At 39.7% G+C, this 23559-nt stretch overlaps 1 protein-coding gene across 1 annotated transcript in view; it reads right to left on the bottom strand.

Moving 5' to 3' along the window:
* Positions 1-23559, bottom strand: part of RB1CC1 (RB1 inducible coiled-coil 1) — a gene marked incomplete in the record, with an annotated part of 2392675 nt that overhangs the window by 1465167 nt on the left and 903949 nt on the right. Inside the window, 1 exon segment of the mRNA XM_044061705.1 lies at positions 10080-10250. Within this exon segment, the coding sequence (XP_043917640.1) occupies positions 10080-10250 (171 nt within the window).

Below are 23559 nucleotides of genomic sequence, written 5' to 3'. Positions count from 1 at the left end.
TTAAGGAGGTTTGGTGTCAACTTTATTTGGATGCAACCTCTCCACCAGGACTCAATGAATACATTTCATGCAAACCCATCTTGGAAAGGATTTAATCAATGGTACAAAAATGTGAGCCAAGGGAGAAGAATGCACCCATTACCTAGATCTATACTAAGAGTTACTAGTTATTTGATTATGTAATTGAAACCACATTTTTATATACATTTTATACACATTTTTATACATATCTTACTTATTTATATATTTATTATATACATTTCTTTCACATACATTTTTATATATATTTTTTTCTTATGTATATTTCTTTTCTGTATATTTGTAATTATTAATGAATTGTTTTTTACCACAATTATGACAGAAGTTCATGTGCCCACTGATATTCAAGCAATAGTAATCATAAAAGTTTTTTATAGGTAGATTACATGTACTCTAATATTAGACATGTATTTTGTAAATTTATTGGTATATACAGTGTTTATTGAGCAGCACCATTAATTTATTTGTTACAATCTGGTGAAATGTTGATCTAGTTTTATATATACATATTAGTTTTTTCAGTTCACATACAAACTACAAAGTGATGTAATGTTTTAGTTAAAATAGTTAATATAGTTAAAATGTTTATAATTTTTGTTAATATATTATGTTAGTTCTGAATCTGTTGAGCAATACAGTTTTAGAATAATACAGACAACTACTTTGAAATATGTACTTGTTGTTGAAGGGAAATTGCTTTTTGTATCATTGTTTAGTAAGATATACAATTTATGTGTGGTTTAGCTTTAAGAGGCACGTTTTAGGCAACGGATACCAAGTTTCATATTGTATTTACATCGTATCCGTTGATTTTAGCACCAAAAGTTTAAATAAAACGCGAGACTCAGTACAGAGAAGATGTTCTGATGAAGCCCACTATACGAGTGGGTGAAAGTGCTTAACCAGTATTCTAGATTCAGTTTTTCCATTTATATGCTGTCAGTATTTGGAGTTATAATGCTGTTCGTTCATGAAATAAATTTTGCATTATACCAGAGGTGCTCGTACACATATTGGAGAGTCTGTGACAAAGGATTCGGTTGTTATAATTTTTATTTTGTCTATAAATAGTCTAACAGCTTTAAAACTCTATTACAAAGAGATAACACTCTGGTTCCTTTACCTTCTACTGATAAAAATAAAGGAACTTATAAATGTGGAACCTGCACAGCTTGTTGATTTACTTACAAAGGACCATATTCTTGTCTTTCTTGAACATACTGAATATACCATTACGGCCCCTGGGTAGTTTAGTTGTAGATCTAATGGTATAGTTTATATTAGTTTGTGTGCAGGGTGTCATGTTTTTTATATAGGGATGACTACCAGAACCTTAGAAAAAATAAAGGAATATCTGTATGCAATAAAGCACAACGATGAACTAAAGGCTTTATTTAAGCATTCATTAAGTTGTAGCAAATACAAAAAGTTTTTATTTTCAAATTTTTAACAAGTCCCACTAGATATAAGGGGAGGCAGCTATAAAAATAATGTAGAAATAAGGGAGGCCTAAGTAAACTCAATGCTGACAAATATCCTGGTTTAAATGAAATGATTAATATTAAATGTTTTTTTTAAGAGAAAACAGGCTTAAAGTCAATAAATGATTTTTTTGAAAGGACATTTGATATTTTATTAATAGTGTAGTTTTTAATGGTTTGCCTCTCTAAATGTTTTTATAAAGCATTGATTTTAATTGATTCAAAATGTAACTGGTTGATTAAATGTATTCAGGTCTTTGGTGTTGGCATTGGAATGGTTTCTGAAGAAGTCTTGGCAGATGACAGTGGCTGGCTGAATAACATTTATAACACTAAATCCAGTTATTTTGGCTCTACTGCACATTATTTTGGTGTTTTTCTTTGTAAATTGTTGGTTTTTACCACCTATCAGTTTGGTCCTTTTTTTTCTTTTTCAGTTTTTTCTCTAGGTGGTCAAACAGGATGACATGCTAGAGTCACTCCACATGAGGATCATCACAGACAAAATCCCATAGTATATCCTAGCCAGCTATAGGTCACTCTCCATGCCCATGTCTGTTATCCCTCTACACAACGGGAATCATACAAGGCCTCAAATCTATAAGAACAGAGATTCCTGGAGTTCAAAAAACAAACACCCTTGATCAAATAGTAAATGCACCTACTACAAGTTCCAAATTACTGGCCTTCATGCTTACAAGTATGGGAGAATGCTGTACCCCCAATCCTCCTTCAAGTCTCATTCTTCCTACTAGGGTCAGATCACAAAGCTGTCTCCTTTGAAATTCAAATCAATTCCATAATCCCATCAAAACTAGTAACAGGAACTATTCTAAGGCAAATTACATTTTATGTGACGGCTTGTCAAAATTCAATGCACCTCCAAAACCCCGAGAATGCAACAGCCTAAAGTCTGTACAACCATGTCAATAGCTACATACAGGCTGCTATACCTACCAGAAGCAAGCCCAGGACTAGCCCCAGAAATAAAAAACTGCTCTCATGGCGCCCAAATCTCTCCTCTCCATAACCAAGGCCAATAATAACGCAGGGAAAGCACTCTACTCCCACAACATTGCCAGAAATTGGAACTCTCTACCCCATTCCAAAGACATGCATCTGGAGCATTTCTCCCCGGGCCTCCGCTGAAAACAGGCTCTGTGGAACCTAGTCGGACATTCCCGGTCAACAAATGTTAAATAAAATAAAATAAATAAAATTCCGTGTCCACTGCCCCCTCCATCTCTATATTCAAAAACTCCCGCAAATCACATCTCCTTAGCACCTGGTTATGTCCCTGTATGACATAACCTTACCCACACTGCTATTAACTCTCCAAATTGCTCTCTGATCACCTGCATGCTTGTTCATTTAAAAAGTTGAACTTTTAACTGTAGAATTTACTTAATATATTTTCTTCTCTTACCAATGTATAACTGACATTGTCATTTTACTTATTTTCTATATCATCATTTATTTGGAGTGTTTTTAGTTACTTCTTGTTATATTACCATGTTCACTATATATGTTGTAGCCCGTTTACTACATCTTATTTGTGCATTATACTTGCTGTAATGTTTTTATACAACTAGATGCTGGAGCTTTTCTCCCCGGGCCTCCACTGAAAATGGACCTGGTCCAGTTGGAATTTCCAGGTTAACAAATGTAAAATAAAATAAAGGATATTTAAAAAAGGGGAAAAATGGCAAAAATCAGGAAAGGTAATTCCCATAAAGATAAAAACTATCTCATCAAAGCAAATACTTAACTAAGAGGGCTAATTAGTTAAAGTGAAGTCAACCCTTCAGTTAAGATCACCTCCCAAGTGAAAGATAACCATAAGGTCTTCTTCAGCTATGCAAGAAGCCTCAAGGCCAGTACACAGCAATATGCTGAACTGGGGGGTTAATGGTGCCACATTCACAGATTCTGGTAAATGTAGCAAACCTGTTAGCAGGCAAATTTAGTTCCAGCTTAAACCACATCTCACCCCAACCATCCCCAAAAAATACTCTCAAACATAACCCTCTCCGACTATAACTAGTGAGCATGTACTGGCTTGCAGAAGTCAAGAACAGGTCCTCAATGCTCCCTGACAACATTCCAGGATGCCTCCTGAACAGTCTAACTCAATCAAAAAGACCCATTTTAAGCTTGGCAAACTCTATAGGCATAAACTCTATTTGGACAAGTCTACCAAGTCGAAACTAGCTAACAGTCTACTTCTACCTTCCCTCCTCTATGGTTGCCCCATTTTCACTAACCTACACACATCTCTCCTGAACAAACTGCAGTCATGCTACTATAAAAATGCCAAGTTCGTCTCCAACATGCCAACTCGCACACATCATTGCCTGGCCATTAAATCTATAAACTGGTTTGAGTTCCCTCATTACCTACATTACTCCCAACTTACTCTCACCCACACACTACTAAATAATCCAAACTTCTGCCCATCCCTTCAAACTATAATACAAACATATATCCCTACTCGGCATCTTAGGTCCTCTAACAAACAACTTTTAACCATAACTAAACCCAACAAAAGAGCTGGACAATGTCTCTATTCCCATGTCATTGCTAAATTTTCGAATGCGCTCCCTCTTTTCTCTTACTCAATTAGACTCTTTAAAAACTTTTAAATTAGCAACAAAAGAACACTATCTCAATAACATTGTCTGTTCTTGTAGTCATATGATTAAACCACCTTAAATGTTTTGGCCACTCTACACTAAAAATACTTTTACTAACTTAATACAGTTGCAATTTACACTATCTGTCTTTGTATCCAATCTCTCTTGCTTCTTTATTTCTGTGGCTGAGCAAACAGTATTGATTAAACAGTATTCTTACTTATGAGAATATACAAACAGAATTACTAAAAATCTAACACAATGGGTTTATTTTTCTTGTATTGTAAACCTCTAAATATGTATTTGAATTGTATATCTACTTCAATTTGTATTGTGTAAAAACTTTCTTGACTTTCAAAGTTAAGCTGATGTTATGTAAAAATTTCTGTGCTTGCATGGAACTTTTCTCCCTGGGCCTCCACTGATAATGGGTCATTGGCCCAGTGGACTTTCCTGGTTAACAAATGTCAATAAATAAACTTATCTGGACCCTTGGAGTCAATATTTAACTACGGCCTTAAAACAGGCTTTGTGCAACATGAATGGAGGAATGCGATAGTCATTCCCCCTTCAAAAGGGAGAGCCTTCAACAGATCCTGGAAACTACAGACCCATTAATCTGACTAGTCTTATCTGTAAAGCCATGGAAAGAATTATCCTGGACATTATCAAAAAGGACCATAGAAGACCTTCAGAAACTGGCTCCATCCTAGTTTGGCTTTGTCCAAGGAAGGTCACGCTTGTTAAATTTGGTGGATTTCTTTGAAAAGGTCACTAAAAAATGGATGAGGGGGAAACTGAGCACACTGCCTACCCACATCTGGCTAAAACATTTGATACAATACTAAAACAAACTGAAGACTGGAAAAACGACTAAAAAACAAAACGGACCCTCAGGCACATAAAAAATAGTTTTAAGCGCTTTCGCTCCTTTATTCAAAAGAATTTCCTCAGAAAACCCCAATTAAAAGTCAAACCCATTTAAATAGCTGCCATATACGTGTATAATTAATTAACCAATGAAATGAAGTGTATCGTTTCCATAAAAAATCATGAATAAAAACATTGTTCAAATCTTTATAAGAATTCTTATATTTTTAATTTAAAACATTACTTAAAGTAATAAAAATCAATACCAATCTATTCAAATATGTTTGAACTTAAGATAACACTTTATGGAAATGTTATCATTAATTCCAGGAATGACATCTGCTCTTAGAAAAATCTGCCATTTGTGTTCTAAAAATTCTAAATAAGAACTGAAAGCCCCCACAAACTTTTCCTTGTTAACTTTTTCCATAATCCTAAATTGAAACTTCTTAAAATCTAAACATGTCTCTGAATGTCTAGCTAGTGCAGTCACGCTGTCCTTAATTGCAAAATTATTTTCTTTAATTCTGTCAATGTAGGCATAGTCTTACCTATATAAAAGTGTTTACACGTAGAACACACAACTAGACCTTCACTCTGACAGGTAAATCTATCTTTGGCAACATATAAATATTGATTATGTTCAAAATAAAAGCTGCTTTCTGTTAAAATAAACCTGCATTGTGAACAAACATAACAAGGAAATGTCCTTAATTTCTTATTCATAACAGAATGTGACATAATTTTTAACTGTTTCAAGTTTTGAGTTTTCTTGTAAATAAACTTAAGTTTGTCCCCTATAATGTTGACAAGCTCTTGGTTACCTATCAAAATTTTCCAATTATTACTAATAATGAGAAGTACACCAGTTCCTTACAGACTTAAAGTTATGGGAAAGGAACAAATAAATTCCTTGCTATCTTCACTTTTACTTGGTGTCTCTGATTTTTTAGGACAGAACCCTGCCTCCAAAATCAGGGGGAAACCTTTCATGCCTTTCTTTTCTTATATTGCTAGAAATTATAGAAAGCTTCTCTAAAGGATATCCCCTTTCTTGAAACATCCTTGTAACTTTGTTCACTCCTTCAAGATAAATTTCATCATCACTAATCAAGTGACTTAATCTAATTATTTGCCCTCGAAATAAGTTAGGTTTCATTAAAGGGGGATGAAAACTCTCATAATTTAAATATTTATTGGTGAACATATTCTTCCTAAAAATGTTACTAGAAAACTTTCTGTCACAGACTTTTAAATTAATTTCCACATCTAGAAAATGAACAATACTCAGAACAAAGTCTAACCATACCACACTATTATTAACTTGTTTTAAAAATTCATAGAATGATGCTTCATCACCTGCCCAAATAAAAAACAAATCAGTGTTTTTCCTACAGAGACCAACATTACTAAAAATAAATCTTTCTCAAAAATTCTTGCTCCCACCAGTATAAGACTAAATTAGCAAATACAGGAGTTACTTCTGCTCCCATTACTACTCCACTTTTTTGTTGAAAAATGCTGTTGTTAAACATAAAAAAATAACACTAATTCCAATAACTGACATATAATTGTGTCATCCTATTTAACTGCCTACAGTATTAATTTAAAGCCTGACAAACTCTAGGCCTTCCTCTTGATCAATGGATGCATACAGTGAGCAAACATCAATGGTACATAACATAGTTTCCTTACCTGAAAAAGGTTCATCTAAGAACATCCATGAATCTTTCAAATAAAAATTACTAGCCTGGACTATGGGGTTCCAAATTTTATCTAGATATGCAGAAATTTTAACTTTTTTTAAAAAAAGGAGCAGACACAATTAGCCTAAAAAAGGGATGTTCTAAGTCTTTATGCATTTTGGGAATCACAAACAGCATACCTAATTGTGACTCTTCAACCATAAGATACTCAAATAAATCAAGAGTAACATACCCCTGGTGTAACAAGTCTAATAAACACAAGTCAATATCTTTGCAACATTTTCTTACAAAACTTTTAGAAACTTTTTTATAACTTGTTTCATCAGACAACGGCTCTTCAATGGCTTTATAATGTTTGATAATTTCTATAATAACTATGGCATGCTCCTTATCTGCTTTCATGTATCTTAAGTCTGTGTAACTACCTAATTTCTTAAGAGCCTCATATTGTTGTTTTACCTAAATTGTAAAACTTCCTATCTAATCTTTTATGTGAAAAGTTATGGAAAAGACTATATAATTCTGCTTCACATGTGGAGGCAAAAGTGCGGAGTGTGTTAACTAAAGTGGGATTGAATGTGCTACATCTTTTGAAAACATTGTCATTTACATTATGTAAAATATATTTTAAATTCAGCTTTCTATCAAATAATTTAAAATCAATAAACATGTTAACAGAAGCTCTATTTGTTGGGAAAAAGGAAAAGCCTTAGCCAATAAATTAAAAATATGACTAGTCCCTTTTAATGACCTTTGATCTTGCCTTTTTTCTTTGGAACAACAGTCAGTGCCTCCTGGTTTGTAGGTAAACTGCCAGTTTCTGCCAATTGTGAGAAAAAAGCTATCTCACTTGAATCACTGGATTCACTAGTTAAAACCTCTCTATGTTGTCCATCAGTTACTCGTCCATGATCACCAATAACTTCAATATCAGAAAAAGAATCCAGTCTATCAAGGTGTTTAATTCCATCTTTCTTGTTGATATTGGTAGCCTCTCCTTTTATATTGCCTTTTTTTTTTATTACGTGAGCCTGTCTTGTTGGTAAGCTTTGATGACTCTTGCCAGTTTTTTCTTTTTCTTATTAACAGTGCTACTAATATGTCATCTGATGATGTAAATCTTCATTCATTCCTTACTGATAGGACTTCGGTTCCGACCTCGGAACTGACTCTACCAATATACAAGCTCGCGCCAGCCAAAAACTTTCAAGCTAAGTCCTACTCATAGTGCCCCTCTTTCCCTTTCTTCAGATCTGGTTTGCCGCGTACTTTTCAAGATGTTCCAAGCCAGCTCTCTCAGCTAAGTGAAAGATTTTTGTGGATATTTTCTCTTATGTCTTTATAGTCTTCGTTTTTTCTCTTAGAATAGTTTTCTTTCCACTCTATTGCATTTGCGACCTTTTTTTCCTACCCTTTTTGTGGTAATCTCTGTACCATTGTTGGCATGGCCCCTCCCTTACCCTTCTGGTAATCTATTATACCACTGTTAGAATTCCCTTTTCCTTTTCTTAAAAAAAAAAAAAACCTTCTCTAATACATTGTTAAATATTTCTCCTTTCCAACTGTTTCTGTCTTAGACTGCTATTTTCTCTGCTGTGCCTAATTTTTTCTTTGACTCAACATCGCTAACAAAAGAGGAATGATGGATTTCAAGCAGTGTGATTAGTGTGGGTGAAAGATGCAATAAAGTAGAAGTTAAAAACAAAATAGATGTTTAAGTTATCTTACACCTGCAAAGTGAAAGATTTAGTGTAGAAAGTCTAACACAGGCTATATTACAGCATAACGGAACAATGACTCCCCAAAGTAAGGAGGCATATGAAGAAGGAATATGGACATGGGAAAGAAACAGAGATTTAATATAGTGCAATATTTATGCAAAGGAGAAAAACTAGTACTAAGCCTGAAGGAGCCTGATGACGAAAGTGTTTTTACTTGCATTTCATTAAAGTGTTCTTGGTACGGGTGCACTTCACTATCTTGAAATACTGAAATCTCGAATTTCATTATCTCGACACTGAAATATTGAAAGACCAGTTGCATGACAGTCCACACAACCAAATCCGGAAATGTCAAATCAGCAGTTGTGGTGGTGCGCTGTGTTAATGGATAGCTGAAGAGTCAGGTAAGTGTTTATATTTTAAGGGTTTTGGGTAGGGATTTTAGTGTATGTTAGTGTCTTGGGAAGTTGTAGGTGTAGGTTACGGTATGTAGGTAAGAGTGTGTGTGTAAGTGTTGAGAATGGTGGTGTTTGTACGTATGTAATGTGTGTTTGTGCAAGGGGAACGTAGAGTGTGTAGTGGTGGGTTTAGTGTCTTTGCCTTTTTAGTGCGACCTCAGAGTTAAAGTAGCGGGGGGGAGGCACAGCCCTCCCCCACATGGGGGGGGTGCAGGGGGACTTGCCCCCCTGATTATATATGGGGTAACTGTGCATTTCTGTTGTTGTGTTTGTGTGTGTTTTGTTTGTTTGTTGTAGTGTGGGGAGGAAGGTGTGTGTGCGTTTGTGTGGTGGAGGGTATATTTAAAAGTCGCGATTTTGAATTTCACACTTTTAGGGTTTCGGTATTTTGAATTTTCAGCTTTATAGTCTCCAGATACTGACATTCGAGATTATAAAGTGAATCCCTTGGTACACACTAGCAGTTTGTGTGTTCTACTGGTTCTCTGTTCTATTTGCTTTCTGGAGTTCCACTGGATTAACTTTTACATGGGTGGTTTGTTCTTGTTAAAATACCAAGATATGCAAACAGAAACAAGGGCAATGTGGAATGAGGACACCCAGACAGTTTCAATGGTAGTAGGAGCAATGGGGTCAATCGTTCTTAGATTTGACCCAGGCAACTCAAGTACAATTACTGACTTGGGCACGTGCTGCAGTTGGGCATGGGGAGAAAGTACTGTGTGTGTTCAAAGTTTCTCTCTACTGACAAATCCCTAACGCCTACTAGAGGCCATCAAGGCATCTGATTGGGGGGGGGGGGTTTACATCACTTACAAAGGTGGGTGGTACCCTTCAAACAAGTGCACTATCACGTCCATACCGCTTTAACTGTAGTACACCATACATTGGAATATAGGGATAAGACACCAACCATTAAGATGCAATCTGCATGCAGTAGTGGCAAGTATCTGGTCCTTTCTCCTCCTACTCTATTCATATTTGCCAGCTGTGGTATGAAGTTATCAAGTCTGTCCCACTAGGGTTAATCTGAGCCATCTCATATGGATAATCTGCACTGCAGGAGTGAGAAATTAGGACATGTCATACTGCCAGAGAAGTATCAAGCCCCAATCTACTACAGTACTGTGATACATCTTCAATCATTAATTAGTTGCTGAGTATATGTTACCTGAGCAAGATCTTTTTGTTCATTTACCAGTCTGTTACAGCTAGCTATCATCTGGTCCAGTGCATACAGCCGGTCTTCAAGCCCCTTAATAGCCTTCATATTCTGATTATCCAGTTTGGCAACAGTTTCATGGCAGTCTGACAAAAATGGCTGAATTATTCTTGGATCAAGCTGAAACACAAAAAAGAAAACACTATTAATGTTGGTAAAATCAGAACATATTAAAATGTACTTCACTTTAACATGTATGTTAAACTCAAATCCACCCTTTCATAGGTTCACAGGTTGGTACTGGGCTATCTGCCCGTTGTGCGGTATTCACCGCCCCTTTAGTAGTTCCCTAGACCCTTGTACTAGCAGCTAGTACCCTTGGCCCCTATCTAGTAGTGCTGTTGGTGTGATCCCCAGGTTGAACTTTCTGTTACCCATCCACTCATCAAGGTTCCTCTTGAAGAGTGATAGTGAGGGGGCTCTGTCTTATGTAGATCGGGACCCTGTTCCATAGTAAGGGAAGTCTCTGAAGGAATCTATCCCTCCAGCATGTTCTATTCATTGTTGTGTTGAGGTTTATATCCCTAGAGCGTGTAGCTCAAGTAGATTTGGTTTTGCTAAGATGGAGCATGTTCAACAATTCTGGGTTGGACATGGCTCTGTACGTTAGACAGAGATTGCCTCTGAGAAAGCGGTATGCAACAGAGAACAGTCTTAGCTTTTTCAATCGTGCTGCACAGGGCAACTGTTTGAGGCCAGTAATCCTCTTGGTTAGGTACCTCTGTGGTCTCTCCAGCTGCTGGAAATGTCTAGCCAGGTACATTCCAATTGGTGCATTGTACTCAATAATGGGTCTGATGAGGGAAGAGTAGAGGGGCACCACTACATCCTTACAGCTTGATGCGAACCCTTTCGTGATCAGATGGGTCAAATAAAAGGATTTTCTAACCACTTTGGAAACATGGTTATCAAAGGAAAGCTGACTATCTACTTGGGTCCCTAGATCCCTTATTTCTTCTTCAGATTTCAGGGGATTAACTCCTATGTTGTAGTTTGCGGGTACTCTGTTTTTTACAAAGGGGATTACTACGCATTTTTTTGTATTTAGCTTGAGACCATGGCTTTGACACCATGCATCAGTCTCATTTAGGCCCTTCTGGAGGATCTCCATGTCAGCCGGAGACTCTATTATAGCACCCAGTTTGCAGTCGTCCGCAAACTTAGTCAGCCACAGCCCTTCCATGCTTGCCTGTACTTCTGAGAAGTATATGCCAAACAGGAGGGGCCCCAGGACAGAGCCCTGAGGCACACCACTCGTTACTGGTCTGGATTCGGACATAGATCCCGCTACTCTTACTTTATGGGATCTGTCTGAGCGCCAGTTTGCGATCCATCTTGTGACGTAAGGGTTTAGGCCCAGGCTGATGAGCTTATCAATAATACAAAGCTTAAAATGCAAAATAAAATGCACTCATGTCAGTATACTTACGATGACGATAAAAGAAATTTGAGGGGAAAGCCACGGGAAAAATACATCATAAAATCTGGGTTATACCCATGTCTTCGGCGTCAAATCCCAGCGGAAACTGCAAAACTGGTGGCTTTTTTTTCTTCCTTCCATGCAAAGTACCAATATGGGTCTCATACTGGAATGTAAGCATAATGCTTCCTTATGTACCCCTTCACTGCTGCATGTTGTCTTCAGTTCTTCAAGAAAAAAAAATTCACCACAGGGAAGAACAGATGTGGTACAAGGACAATGTTCACAAATTAAATGTGAAAAAACATAATATAGTTCACTTTGGTAAATAAAACATTTCTTCACCATACCATACAGATGACACAAGGCAGTATGGCACTCATTGATAATCCCTTATCTTTTGACCAACGTGGCTCAGCAGTAGTCCAGAAAGCCTTCTATCTAGCTTACCTAATGTCCAAAGGCATTTCCTCTAAATCCAATTCCTAATTAAAAGTTCAGTAGTAGTTTCAACTTCATCAGTGGCCCAAATGCCCCCCTAGCAGACATCTAATAGATCTAGAGCATATATCTCCTTTGTTAGAAAATCATGGAAAAAATATGGTAAATTAATGATGTGATTAATGTTCATTTCAGATTCTACTTCTAGAATGAATATAGAATTAGTTCTCAAACCCTATCCTTATGGAAAATCAAGTAAGGAGGTTTACAAGAAAGTGCTTGTAATTCGGAAATTCTTTTAAGCTGAAGTGATGGCCACCAGAAAAACAGTCTTCCAAGAGACGTACTTTAAGTCTGCTGATGCTGTTGGTTCAAAGGGGGGGGGGGGGTAATGCTAGAAGCATGACAGTTACGCCCCACAGAGAAAAAGATTCCATTATGGGAGGTCTTTAGAAAGGGTTTTGAAATCTTTAGAGAAACTATAGCCATCTGATGATATCCAATATGAACACTGGAAACAACAGCTAGCTGCACTTCAATTATTGAGAAGCTGGAATCTTTTTGAAATATGTCTGAAAAATCTAGGAATACCCCTTTGGCTGCTGACAAGATACAGAATCTCCTCCATTTGCTGAGGTAAACTTTTCTGGTACTCTATTTTTAAGAGGCTAACAAAATATAAACTACTTGAGTGGAGAGCCAAACATCTCTGGCCACCGTTAAAATTGGGGGAACCATGCAGTTAGCTTCAATGTCTCTGGGTCTAGGTGAGGCTGCCTGGATGGATAAATCAGAAGAACATTTGTAAAGTTGTAAGGCTTAGTCTTAAAAAGTGTATGCACAACAACAGTGAAGGGTTCTCCACTCCCTGTTATTCCAGCCTATTGGTACTATATGGCGCAATAACGCCCTGAGTTAGCCTTACAGACACACAGACTTCCAGTTCCAAGCATTCACTGTTTAAATTAGTAATTTTTTGCTTTTAATTTCATCATCCTCTCTATACTACTCATAACTATCTCTATAACTATCTCTATAACTGCCCAACAACCCCGTTTGCATGCTTACAGTGATACTTACTTAAAGCATTCCAGATCTACTTAGATTAATCTTTTATTAGATACTGGTATCTTAAGCTTATTAATCACCTTAAACGGATAGTTTTTCAGCTCTTCTCTCTGCGGGACCAAGCCCGCACCGTTTGCTACTCTCACTCCGCTTCCCACCCACCACCGTAACATTAACCTTATACCAAACCTGATCCCTCCCACACCTCTCTTCCACCTATCCCATAACCCCCTAATTACTCCCCCTGTCATACCATACCTCTTAACTACTCTACCTCCCCACCCATTCTAAACAGGGCTACATAGTGCTCCATCCCCTAAACTATAGCTATCCTGCTCATATTCATTCTGGTATTACAATGCACTCAACCACCATCATGTCCATCAGTACTATTACTATGATCTCACTTCTCTCACTTACACTCTCTCTCCTAACAATAATCAAAACTTTCCAGACATCCCACATGCCTCCTACATCCACCTGTACAACCACCACACATAAATCACATTTACCAAGTTACTCGGACATCCACCCTAGCTCATTCACACCTAATACCTTTGTACTATCCAGAGTAAAACTTCTACCTCTCCAAAGACACCCCCATTATAACACCACTAGAAGCAACTATACCATTTTTAGGAAAAAAACTAAGTACAGCCACCATAATTTGCCAAAGCATTATATTCCAGTGCTGTGATATACAACCCAACCCAGGCCCAACCCTCCCCAGCCTCAGCAAACCTAGCAAATCTCTCATGCTATCAATCATAAATCTCCAATGCTTTCGAAACAGGATAAGTGAAATCCAGGCATGGATTTCACAAAACAACCCTGATATTATAGCAGCTACAGAAACCTGGTTGAAATCATATGTAAAAAACACAGAATATCTCCCCCAGGCTACTCATGCCTAAGAGCTGATCAAGCCCCACAACAGAGGAGGGGGCGTAGCAATACTCTTCCCTAGGAAATGTACTTTAATTCCCTACTCAAAACCAGCATCCAACTTCTCCCCAACTGAAGAACTAATCTCTATATTAAAACTTAACAATCATAAAAACATTTGCATAATCTCTCTACATATTTCTCCAGGAAACAACATATCAATATTAAAGAACATACTTGCCTGGCCATTCCAAAACATAAATAATGTAACCATCATCCTAGGTGATGTAAATATTGATTGGCTAGACACTGCCCAAAAGAACCCCTCAAAAAAACATAAACCTTTACAACTTCTCCCAACTAATGTAAGACATCAAAGAGACCCCACAAAAACAATTGGGGATCCACAAGAGACTGGATATTAGTGTCCTACCTTAACAATATCACCAATGCAGGCATACTGCCTAATACCATTAGCGACTACCACCAGCATATATCCTACACAAATCTACCCCAACCCCAGGTCAACACCAATACAAATCAAACAGAAATTTGACTAAGTTCCAACCATACACATTTAATGAAACCTTAGCAAAACCAAATTGTAAATCCCCTCAAATCCCTACCAGTTAATGAGGCTGTTGAATTCTTCAACTCAACATTCCTAGACATCCTAAATAGGCAAGCAACCACCCGCCTAAAACGAGTAAAAGCATAACCATGCAAGCTGGCTCTCAAAATCCACCAAAGAAGTAATGTCCACAAGGGACAGAATCTGGAAGTCATGGCAGAAAAACAAAGACCCCTAAATCTTCTATAATACAAACAACTCCATAACCAAGCAAAATGACAAATAACCAGAGATAAAAAAGCCCACTACGTCCACCTACAAAGCCAACATGAAGGTAACCCCAAAAAATTCTGGTCTTCCATTAACTAGCTATTACACCCAGGCTCTCAAGGCAACTCATCCCCTGACCCAGACAAAACCTTCACCAAACTTGCCACCTTCTTCAATTCCTACTTCAATGACACCATAGCTAACCTAATTACTACCTTTCCTATGGTTACCACCACCAAAACAGCTGATGACCAAATCATCCCAGAAAACAATCCTACCCTCGACTCCAACTAATTCTCCCCCATACCCACCGCCACAATAAAAAAAAGTACTTGCTAAAACCCTTTATTCTGGCCCCTGACAATCTACCCCTACAATTCCTGCAGCTAGATGCAGACTCTATAGATTATGCCATCAGCATGCTCATTAACAGATTGATTAAAGAATCCCTAGTCCCAGACATCTGGAAAAAACATTCACTCTTCCCTTACAGAAAGGAGACACAGACACCACAAACTTTGGCCCATAGCAATTCTCTCACCCCCCCCCCTCTAAAATACTGGAAAAATGCATCCATGCCCAACTCCTCAACCGCCTGCTTGAAAACCAAATTCTATCACCCAATCAACATGGTTTCAGACCAGGACACAGCACCACTACTGCCCTCCTCTCCTTCCCTGATGCAGTTAACAGAGCATGGGATTCCGGAAAAATAATCACTTCTCTTTTCCTAGACCTCACCAAAGCTTTTGATACCATTTCCCATACCATCCGCCTTTCTAAACTATCCACCCTTCACTACAATGGTTCAATCGCTATCTCTCCAACAGGCAGCAATCGACCAAATGGCAACAATCTTACTCTCCCTTCCTTTAGCAACTTTGCTAAAACTTTAACTCCATTCTCCCACAATGCTCAGTAATCCAGTATGCGGACTCTACAATAATATGCACCGCAAATTCCAGCTCTGAACTCCAGCAAATCACCCAGAATGCCCTCACCTCTACTGAATCCTCGATATTTAATCATCTTGCCCTAAATCCAAAAAAAAATAAACTAGTATTTTTTATCTCTAAGAAAACCACTCCCCTAGATAAAAAACTCTTCACTATACAAGCCCAAGACAATACCACTATAGAAGTTGCCCCACACACTAAACTACTAGGTATTATAATAGATGAAAACCTTAACTTTGACCTACACATACATAACATCAAAAAACACACCAAAAGCTTGATATGCTCTTCAGGCAACACTTTCTTAGCCTCTTTACTAGACAAACTCTTGCAACCACCTTTTTACTACCTTCTCTCCTTTATGGCATCCCTCTCCTCACCAATATCCAAAATTCTGCAAAATCCAAACTTGATATGTGTTACAACAGAATAGCCAAATTTGCCACCAAGGCCAAATCCTCGTCCCACCATTGTAACTCACTGAAAGAATTAGGCTGGCTGGAACTCCCCCACAACCTCTCATTCACCCAACTAATCACAGCGCACAAAATAATCTACAGTCCCACAGACTGTCCTGTTCTCTCGACACTACTTGCTCAATACCAACCCTGCATGCAACCAAGATCTGAAAATTATCTACTTCTAAAAGGAGAAAAGCCCACCTTACCTGCTGGTCAACTCCTCTACTTCTTCACTGTCGCCAAACTATGGAACTCACTTCCACCTTCTATAAGAAACACAGGCAACATCACCACCTTCAAACAAATACTGAAAAATCACCCCACCTCTTCCTGGCTATGTATCTGCTCAATAACCTAACCTCCTCCTCCTTATATGATAACTAAACTCTTATGCTTTTTGCTACTGCTAACTGATATTTTCTCCATAATTATTTTTCATCACTTGTTGATACTGGTATAATAATATATCTCCGTTTATACCTCTCTGATTGAATTCATCTGGCAACCAACAAAATTCCTGCTTTTATGTATACATTCTGTATATATTACTGTAATTACTATGTGTAACACTGTATCTACTTTTGTACCAATTAATGTTTAATATTTTCTGTATCTATATTCTTGTTGGAGCTTTTCTCCCCAGGCCTCCACTGAAAATGGGCTCTTTTAGGCCCAGTGGACTTTCCTGGTAAACAAATGCAATAAATAAATAAATCTGGAAGACTCCCCAGTGTCCAAGGAGGACAAAATAGATGAGGCCAGAGGAGAAGGAACCATATTTCCTGTGGCCAGAAAGGGGCAATGAGGACTGCTTTCACCTTGCACTTTCTTGATTTTTCAATGAACTTTGTTATCAAAGGAAAGGCATACAAATTGACCTGGGGGTCAATTGTGGACTACAGCATGTCTCAGAGACTTTTCCTATAGAGGGATTAGAGCAAATTACCTGGTGCACTTGTAGTTTAGGTACAAAGCAAAAAGATAGCAGCATGGTTGATTCCAGTGGCTGAAGATCTGATTTGTCACTGCTTGATTGAATGATCACTTGTGATACATGAAGATAGATCTGCTCAACTTGTCTGCCAACACAATGGAAGTCCCGAGGACATGCATTGCTATGAGAAGGAGATGGGAAGACATCACCACCACTGCCACACTCTCATGGTCTCTCGGCATTGAGGATATGAACAGCTTCCACTCTGCTTGCTGATGTACCAGACTGCTGACATATCATCTGTCTCAATGAAAATCACATCCCTGGGTAGTGTGTCCTGGAAAATCCTGCAGTGCTAGGAAGACTGCCTTCATTTCCAGGACACTGATGAGGAGAGTGGCCTCTGTGTTTAACCAAGCACCCTGAACAGTCTTCCCTTCTAAATGTAACTACCCACCCCAGGGGAGCATGTGCAGAAAAGGGCCGACATTCTACGAGAGCTGTGGAGGTTTACCATCATGTGATGTTAGACTTGCATACAGCATTATACAAATCAGAGCATGAACTGTATTGCAGGAATTCGGACCACTGTACTGTAAGGGTCCATTGAAGAATCTTCATGTAGTATCTGTCTAGGGAAACTAACGTTATTGTTGATGCCATCAGTCCTAGCAATTGAAGGATAAGTCTTACAAGTGGCGAGGGGTGCTGAAGACTTTGCAAGGCTGTCTTATGAATAGAAACAGCCCTGGAGTCTGGCAGAGTGGCTATCTGGTTGCTTGTGTTCAAGTGGCACCTGATGATATCTACTTGTTGCGTGGGTATCGATTTACTTTTGGAGTGTCAGACTGTCATCTCAAAAAGTTGAAGAACCTGTAGCAATAAGTGTCGCTGCTGGAGTAGATCATCTCTGGTTGGTGCGGTGATGAGCCAGTCATCTAAGTATGGGAACACCAAGAACCCTAGCAGTCTGAGATGCACTGCGACTACTGCCATGCACTTGATGAATGCCCAGAGGGTTGTGTTGAGACCAAAGGGCAATGCCCTGAATTGGAAGAGATTTGCACCAAGCCAGAAATGGAGAAATCTCCGTAACTGCCTTGAAATCTTCATATGGTAGTACTCATCATGAAGATCTATAGACAACATCCAATCAACCTTCTTCAATAAGAGGTAGAATAGACTGACCATCCGCAACTTTTTCTGTTTTATGAATGGAATGAAATGACTGAGGTTCAAAATTGTCTTTAGGGTCCCTGTCTTTTTCAGAACTAAAAATAACCTGGAATAGACTCGAGACTCTAACTGTGCAAGGGGACCTATTGGATGACTTTTTTCTAACACCTTTAAGACTTCAGCTGTTGAGGACCATCTGCAGTGGTACTGTTGGACTCTTTCTTTTCTTTAAGGGAGGGGAAACAAAAGGTATTATATAGCCTCTGGTGACTATCTGCACTATCCAAGTATTTGATCTGATGGCCTGCCAAGCTTGAGGATCCAAGGATAAGCACAGTATGGCAGTTGAGCAATCTTTCAGGAGCGCAGGAAGGACTTCTTGGAAAAGGGACTGCAAAATCCTTGATTCTGCAGTCCACCTCTGCCTCTAGGGCGATGTCCATTGAAATTGTTCCCTCCTCTGCTTCAGGGGGGACCTGTCTGTCCTGGTTGAACCCTTGAGGTTTCCTGAACGACATCTTCTTTCCAGCTCTCTGATTCCTGGAGAAGGTTCTTTGAGGGGTGGAGAAGCAAGGTTCTTCTGCACCTTGAGTCCCTGTACCAATGCTGCTGCTCCGAGAATCATCCTGATTTTAGAGCATCAGACCACAACTGAAGAAATCACAACTGCTTGCTCCTAGTGAGAATTTCTTTAACCTTTGGCTCAGAGAGTGTGGAGCCATCAAAGGAAGTGTTAGGGAAGGACATTTGGAAGCCTTCCGCAAAGTCACACAATTGCATCCAGCCATGTCAGCGGATGGCTATGCCGTAACTTGCTGCTCTAACCGTACCATCAGCTGCATTGGAAATCAGATGCATGGATATGTTAGACTATGATTGTAAGGTAACCAGCAGGGATTCCACTGCTTTCCGGATGTCTGTCAGTAGGTTACCTGACACAGACTTGTTGAGTTCCTTTGTCAGGTTCCTCTGGAAATGCGTCATGTGGACCAGATAGTTCAGCACTATAAGTCTGAAATCTACTGAAGCATACTTCCATTTCCCAAATCTGTCCAGCAGTCCAGATTCCCTGTTAGGAGGATGGACAGACTTTCTTCAGCAGAATTCATTCTTAGTGGCTGCCGCCACAACCATGGCATCTACTTGGGGACCAGTGTGCTCTTTCCCTGGGTATAACCAAAATACTGGCTGGCTTCTTAGGGACTGGGTCTGCCACTTCTCGAGTCTTTCAGGCCTACTGAGCAACCAGGTCTATGAATGCATCAGCAGGTTATTAAAAAAAGGCAGTAGAAGAGCAGTCTCCAAAAGACTTGAGTAACACAGACTCTTCAGTGGACTGGCATATCAGTGCACCAACCCCTCGGTGCTTCATCAATTCCAAAACGTCATCAAAGGTGACATTCTTCACATGGAATCTTGGGGATCCATCTCTCCTTTACTCAGTTCTGTGTCTTCAGTGACTAATACCAGAGTAGAATCTAAACGTTTCCTCTTACATGTCTGACGCTGTCTTGACTGGAATTCCAGAGACAGGTCAGAATCAGACAGGAATCTCATGTGATGAGCAGCTTCAAGGCTAAAGGAAGCTGACTATCGCTGTCAATGTAGATATGCAGAATCAGACTAAATGTCCAAAAGAGGTTGCGACTGAGCCAAGTGCAAACAAAACTCCTTTTCCCTTGGCGAAGCAAGATCCCTTTTAAAAGCCTCAAACACCAAGGTAGAATTTGGGCCCAAAGAGACTCCCACACCATCAAGGCATGACGAAGGGAGAGACTCCCTCGACCTGGATCTGAAGTAGACATCGAGGCAGAGCTGTCTAGTGCACAGGAGATGAGCGAGATACACAGTTCAGACAGCTTTGGTACAGACTCTGCACCTTGAGTCCCTGTACCAATGCTGCTGCTCCAAGAATCATCCTGATTTGACAGCATCAGACCACAACTGAAGAAATTGGCGGAGGGGTGGTTACAGCCCTTATCTGTACATCCTGTGTGGATGAAACAAAACTCTTAGTTGAATTTGCATCTGAAAAAAATCTCCACATCATCCTGACAACATCTGTTTTGGAAGGATGGAGCTCCTCGATGACTGAATGGACCTGGAGAATGAAGCCACTGATGGTGATCTAGATGAGCGCCTCTCGTGAAGAAAAGCAAAACGGAGCCGGGTACTCACCCTGTCTGGAGAAAAATGAGGAGTATCAGGGGGGGGGGTTTATCAGATTAGATGGTCACTGCATTTTTGGTGCTGGACCCAAGGGCTCTGAAGGGACCACAGACTGCTTTCCAAATTTATCTGATCTCTTTTTAGATTCAACAGTCTCTTTTTTTCTTAGACTTTTCCGTTTGTTTAGATTTCTTCATAGTCTTAGCTGGGAATACAGAGGAAGTAGTGGAAGAAATTAAGGCCTGAGTTGACTGTCCTGACTGGGGTTTCAAACCCTTTAAAACAAGTTTACCTCTTCGACCATGAATGGCCCTGAAACCAAAAAAATAGCAAGCTTCAGTTTGTCTCTAGATGTGTTGCCTCAGGCAATAAACAAAGGAAGTGCAGGCCTTGTTGTGGAATCTTATGTCCGCAGGCTGTACACTTCTTGAAGCCTTGAAACTCATCTGCCGTAAAGACTGACAAGGTAACATGAGAAAAACAAAGGCAGAAGCACAATATAAGCCAAACTATCTAAACAAAAAAGAAGTAATCCTATGTCAAAAAAGGAAGTAGCTATCTTATTTCGAAGAACCAGAGAAAGCTACAAGCATATATTATAGGATCATAGGAGATTACTAGGCGAATGGCCCTGGGGCCGTTACAAACCTAGCCAAGAGTTTATCCCAAAAAAAGAAACCTCAGTCAGCACCTTTCGCCCATCAGTGAGGGGACAAAGGTGGAACCCCTGGGACAAATTTATGGTTTCCCATCCACTCATCAAGGTTGCGTTTTAAGAGGGTCAGTGAGGTACTCTGTTTGACATGTATGGGAAGTCCATTCCAGAGACGGGGCAGCCTCTGGGAGACCATCTCTCCAGCAGGTTTTGTTGATGTTGCATATTAGATTTAGGCCTATCAAGTGAGGTAATGGGTGAGGAGTTAGACTTGCAGATATGGAGCATCTCCAGTAGAGCAAGGGTCTGACATTGCCTTGTAGGCGAGACACATATCATCTCTGAGCAATCTGTATGATACCGAGTACAGTGACAGTGATTTAAGCCTGTCCACATAAGATAGGTGTTGGAGGCCATGGATTCTCCTTGTGACGTATTTCTGTGGCCTTTCCAGTTGGTGCAGGTGTTTGGGGAGATACATGCCAAATGAGGCATTATACTCAATTATAGGTCTAATAAGGGAGGAGTACAGAGAGGTAATAACCTCCTTTTTTCTGGATGCAATCCCTTTACTTACGAGATGAACCAACTAAAAGGCTTTTCTGACCACCGTGCCACATGATGGTCAAATGTGAGATTGTTGTCAACCTGACTACCCAGGTCTTTCACCACAGGTTGTGTGCTTAGGGGGTTGCCATTGATGTGATAATCAGCAGGTGTAGTGTTTTTGCCAAATGGTATGATAATACATTTTTTGCATTCAACTTAAGGCCATGACTGTGGCACCAGTCATTTGTAGCTGTGAGACCCTCTTGCAGTATGTTAACATCATCTGGGGAGTTAATGACAGCACCCAACTTACAATCATCCACAAACTCGGTCAGCCACAGGCCCTTTGTCTTTGCCTGGACCTCTGAGAAGTATATGCCAAACAGTAGGGATCTCAGGACAGATCCCTGGGGAACACCACTAGCGACAGGTCTGCAGTCAGAGGTGGCAGTGCCTATTTTGATCTTGTGGGTCCTGTCAGCCAATTGACCACCCATCTGACCAGACAGGGATTAACACCAAGTTGTGTTAGCTTTTCGATGATGCCCAAGTAAGGGACTGTGTCAAAGGCCTTGGCCAGGTCAAGATAAGCTCTATGTACTGACTTTCCCTCATCCAGGGCCTTGGTGACCGTCTCAAAGTCGTCATCTAGGTTCAATAGGCAAGATCTGCCCCTGACTAATCTGAATTGGGTGGGGTCAAGTGCTTGGAGATTGCCTATGTCCTTGTTTATGAGATCCATAATAATACCCTCCATGACTTTACACATCAGACTTGTCAAGCTCATGGGGTGATAGTTACCCGGGTCAGTAGTGGCACCACCATTGTGCAAAGGGATGAAAATGGCAGTTCTCCACTCTGCTGGAATAAAGCCTGTAGTTAGGCTGTGGTTGAATAGGGTGCTCAATGGTGAAGCTAGTTCTTGCTGGAGATGGTGCAGAATACAGCCTCAGATACTATCAGGCCCCATGGAAGCTATGTTCTTTGCCTTGGATAGGGTCTTTAACACTTGATCTACAGAGATGCAAGCTGTGGGAGAAATATCGAGGATGTCAACTGGGCCTTTGGGGGGGTGATAAGGGGGTGAAGTTTGCATTGAACCTATCAGCCAGCAGGATCAGTGGTACCATTAAGTACTAGTTCAGAACAAGCTTGGGCTTTGCCATGGAGGTTCCTAATGTAGCTGAAGGACTTGTGGTTTCCCTTTGTTTTGAAGGCTAGTTTCAACTCATAATTGGACTTGGAGGTTTTCACTAGTGATCTAATTTGCTTGCTGAGGCAGAGGGAGTTTTTCCAATTTGGAATTTGTTCATTTTTACCGTTGGACAACAGTTTCTTCCTTTTGTGTAAAGCCTATTGATACAGGATGTCTAAAAAAACAAATGATAAGAATGGCTGAAGATCTTATAACTGTAATCAGGGGAAGCCAACCCCCCCCCACCCCCCCGCTAAGACCCAGACAGGTTTGTGTTTCCTTGAGGAGCAGATTTTAGCTCTGTTGGGTATGGCTGAGTCCTGCAGTTGTACAGGTGCTTCTATACTGCACTGGTGTACTATTCAGCATAGTTGTCTGCATCATCTGAGAGGTGGTGGTGGTGGTGGTGTGAAGCTGCTGATACCCTCTCTTAGGAGGCTGTAGTCAGCTTTCGAGAAGTTTTTTAGCCTGGTTACAGCTGGGGAGGGGTTGGACAGAAACTTCGAATGAGACAGACCGATGATTAGATCTCACCAGGGAAGAACATACTATAGGAGTGATGCAGCAGTCGCACATGTTGGTGAGAAACAATTCCAGTAAGTTATCTCCCTTTGTGAGGAGTAAAACGGGGTAATAATACACCCTAGATAAAGTGTTGTAAAATATCACTAATATAAAA

This window comes from Protopterus annectens, chromosome 2.part0, assembly GCF_019279795.1.
Source record: "Protopterus annectens isolate FY-2018-M chromosome 2.part0, PAN1.0, whole genome shotgun sequence".
Lineage (NCBI taxonomy): Eukaryota > Metazoa > Chordata > Ceratodontiformes > Protopteridae > Protopterus > Protopterus annectens.
This window is presented reverse-complemented; position numbering and strand designations above follow the sequence as displayed.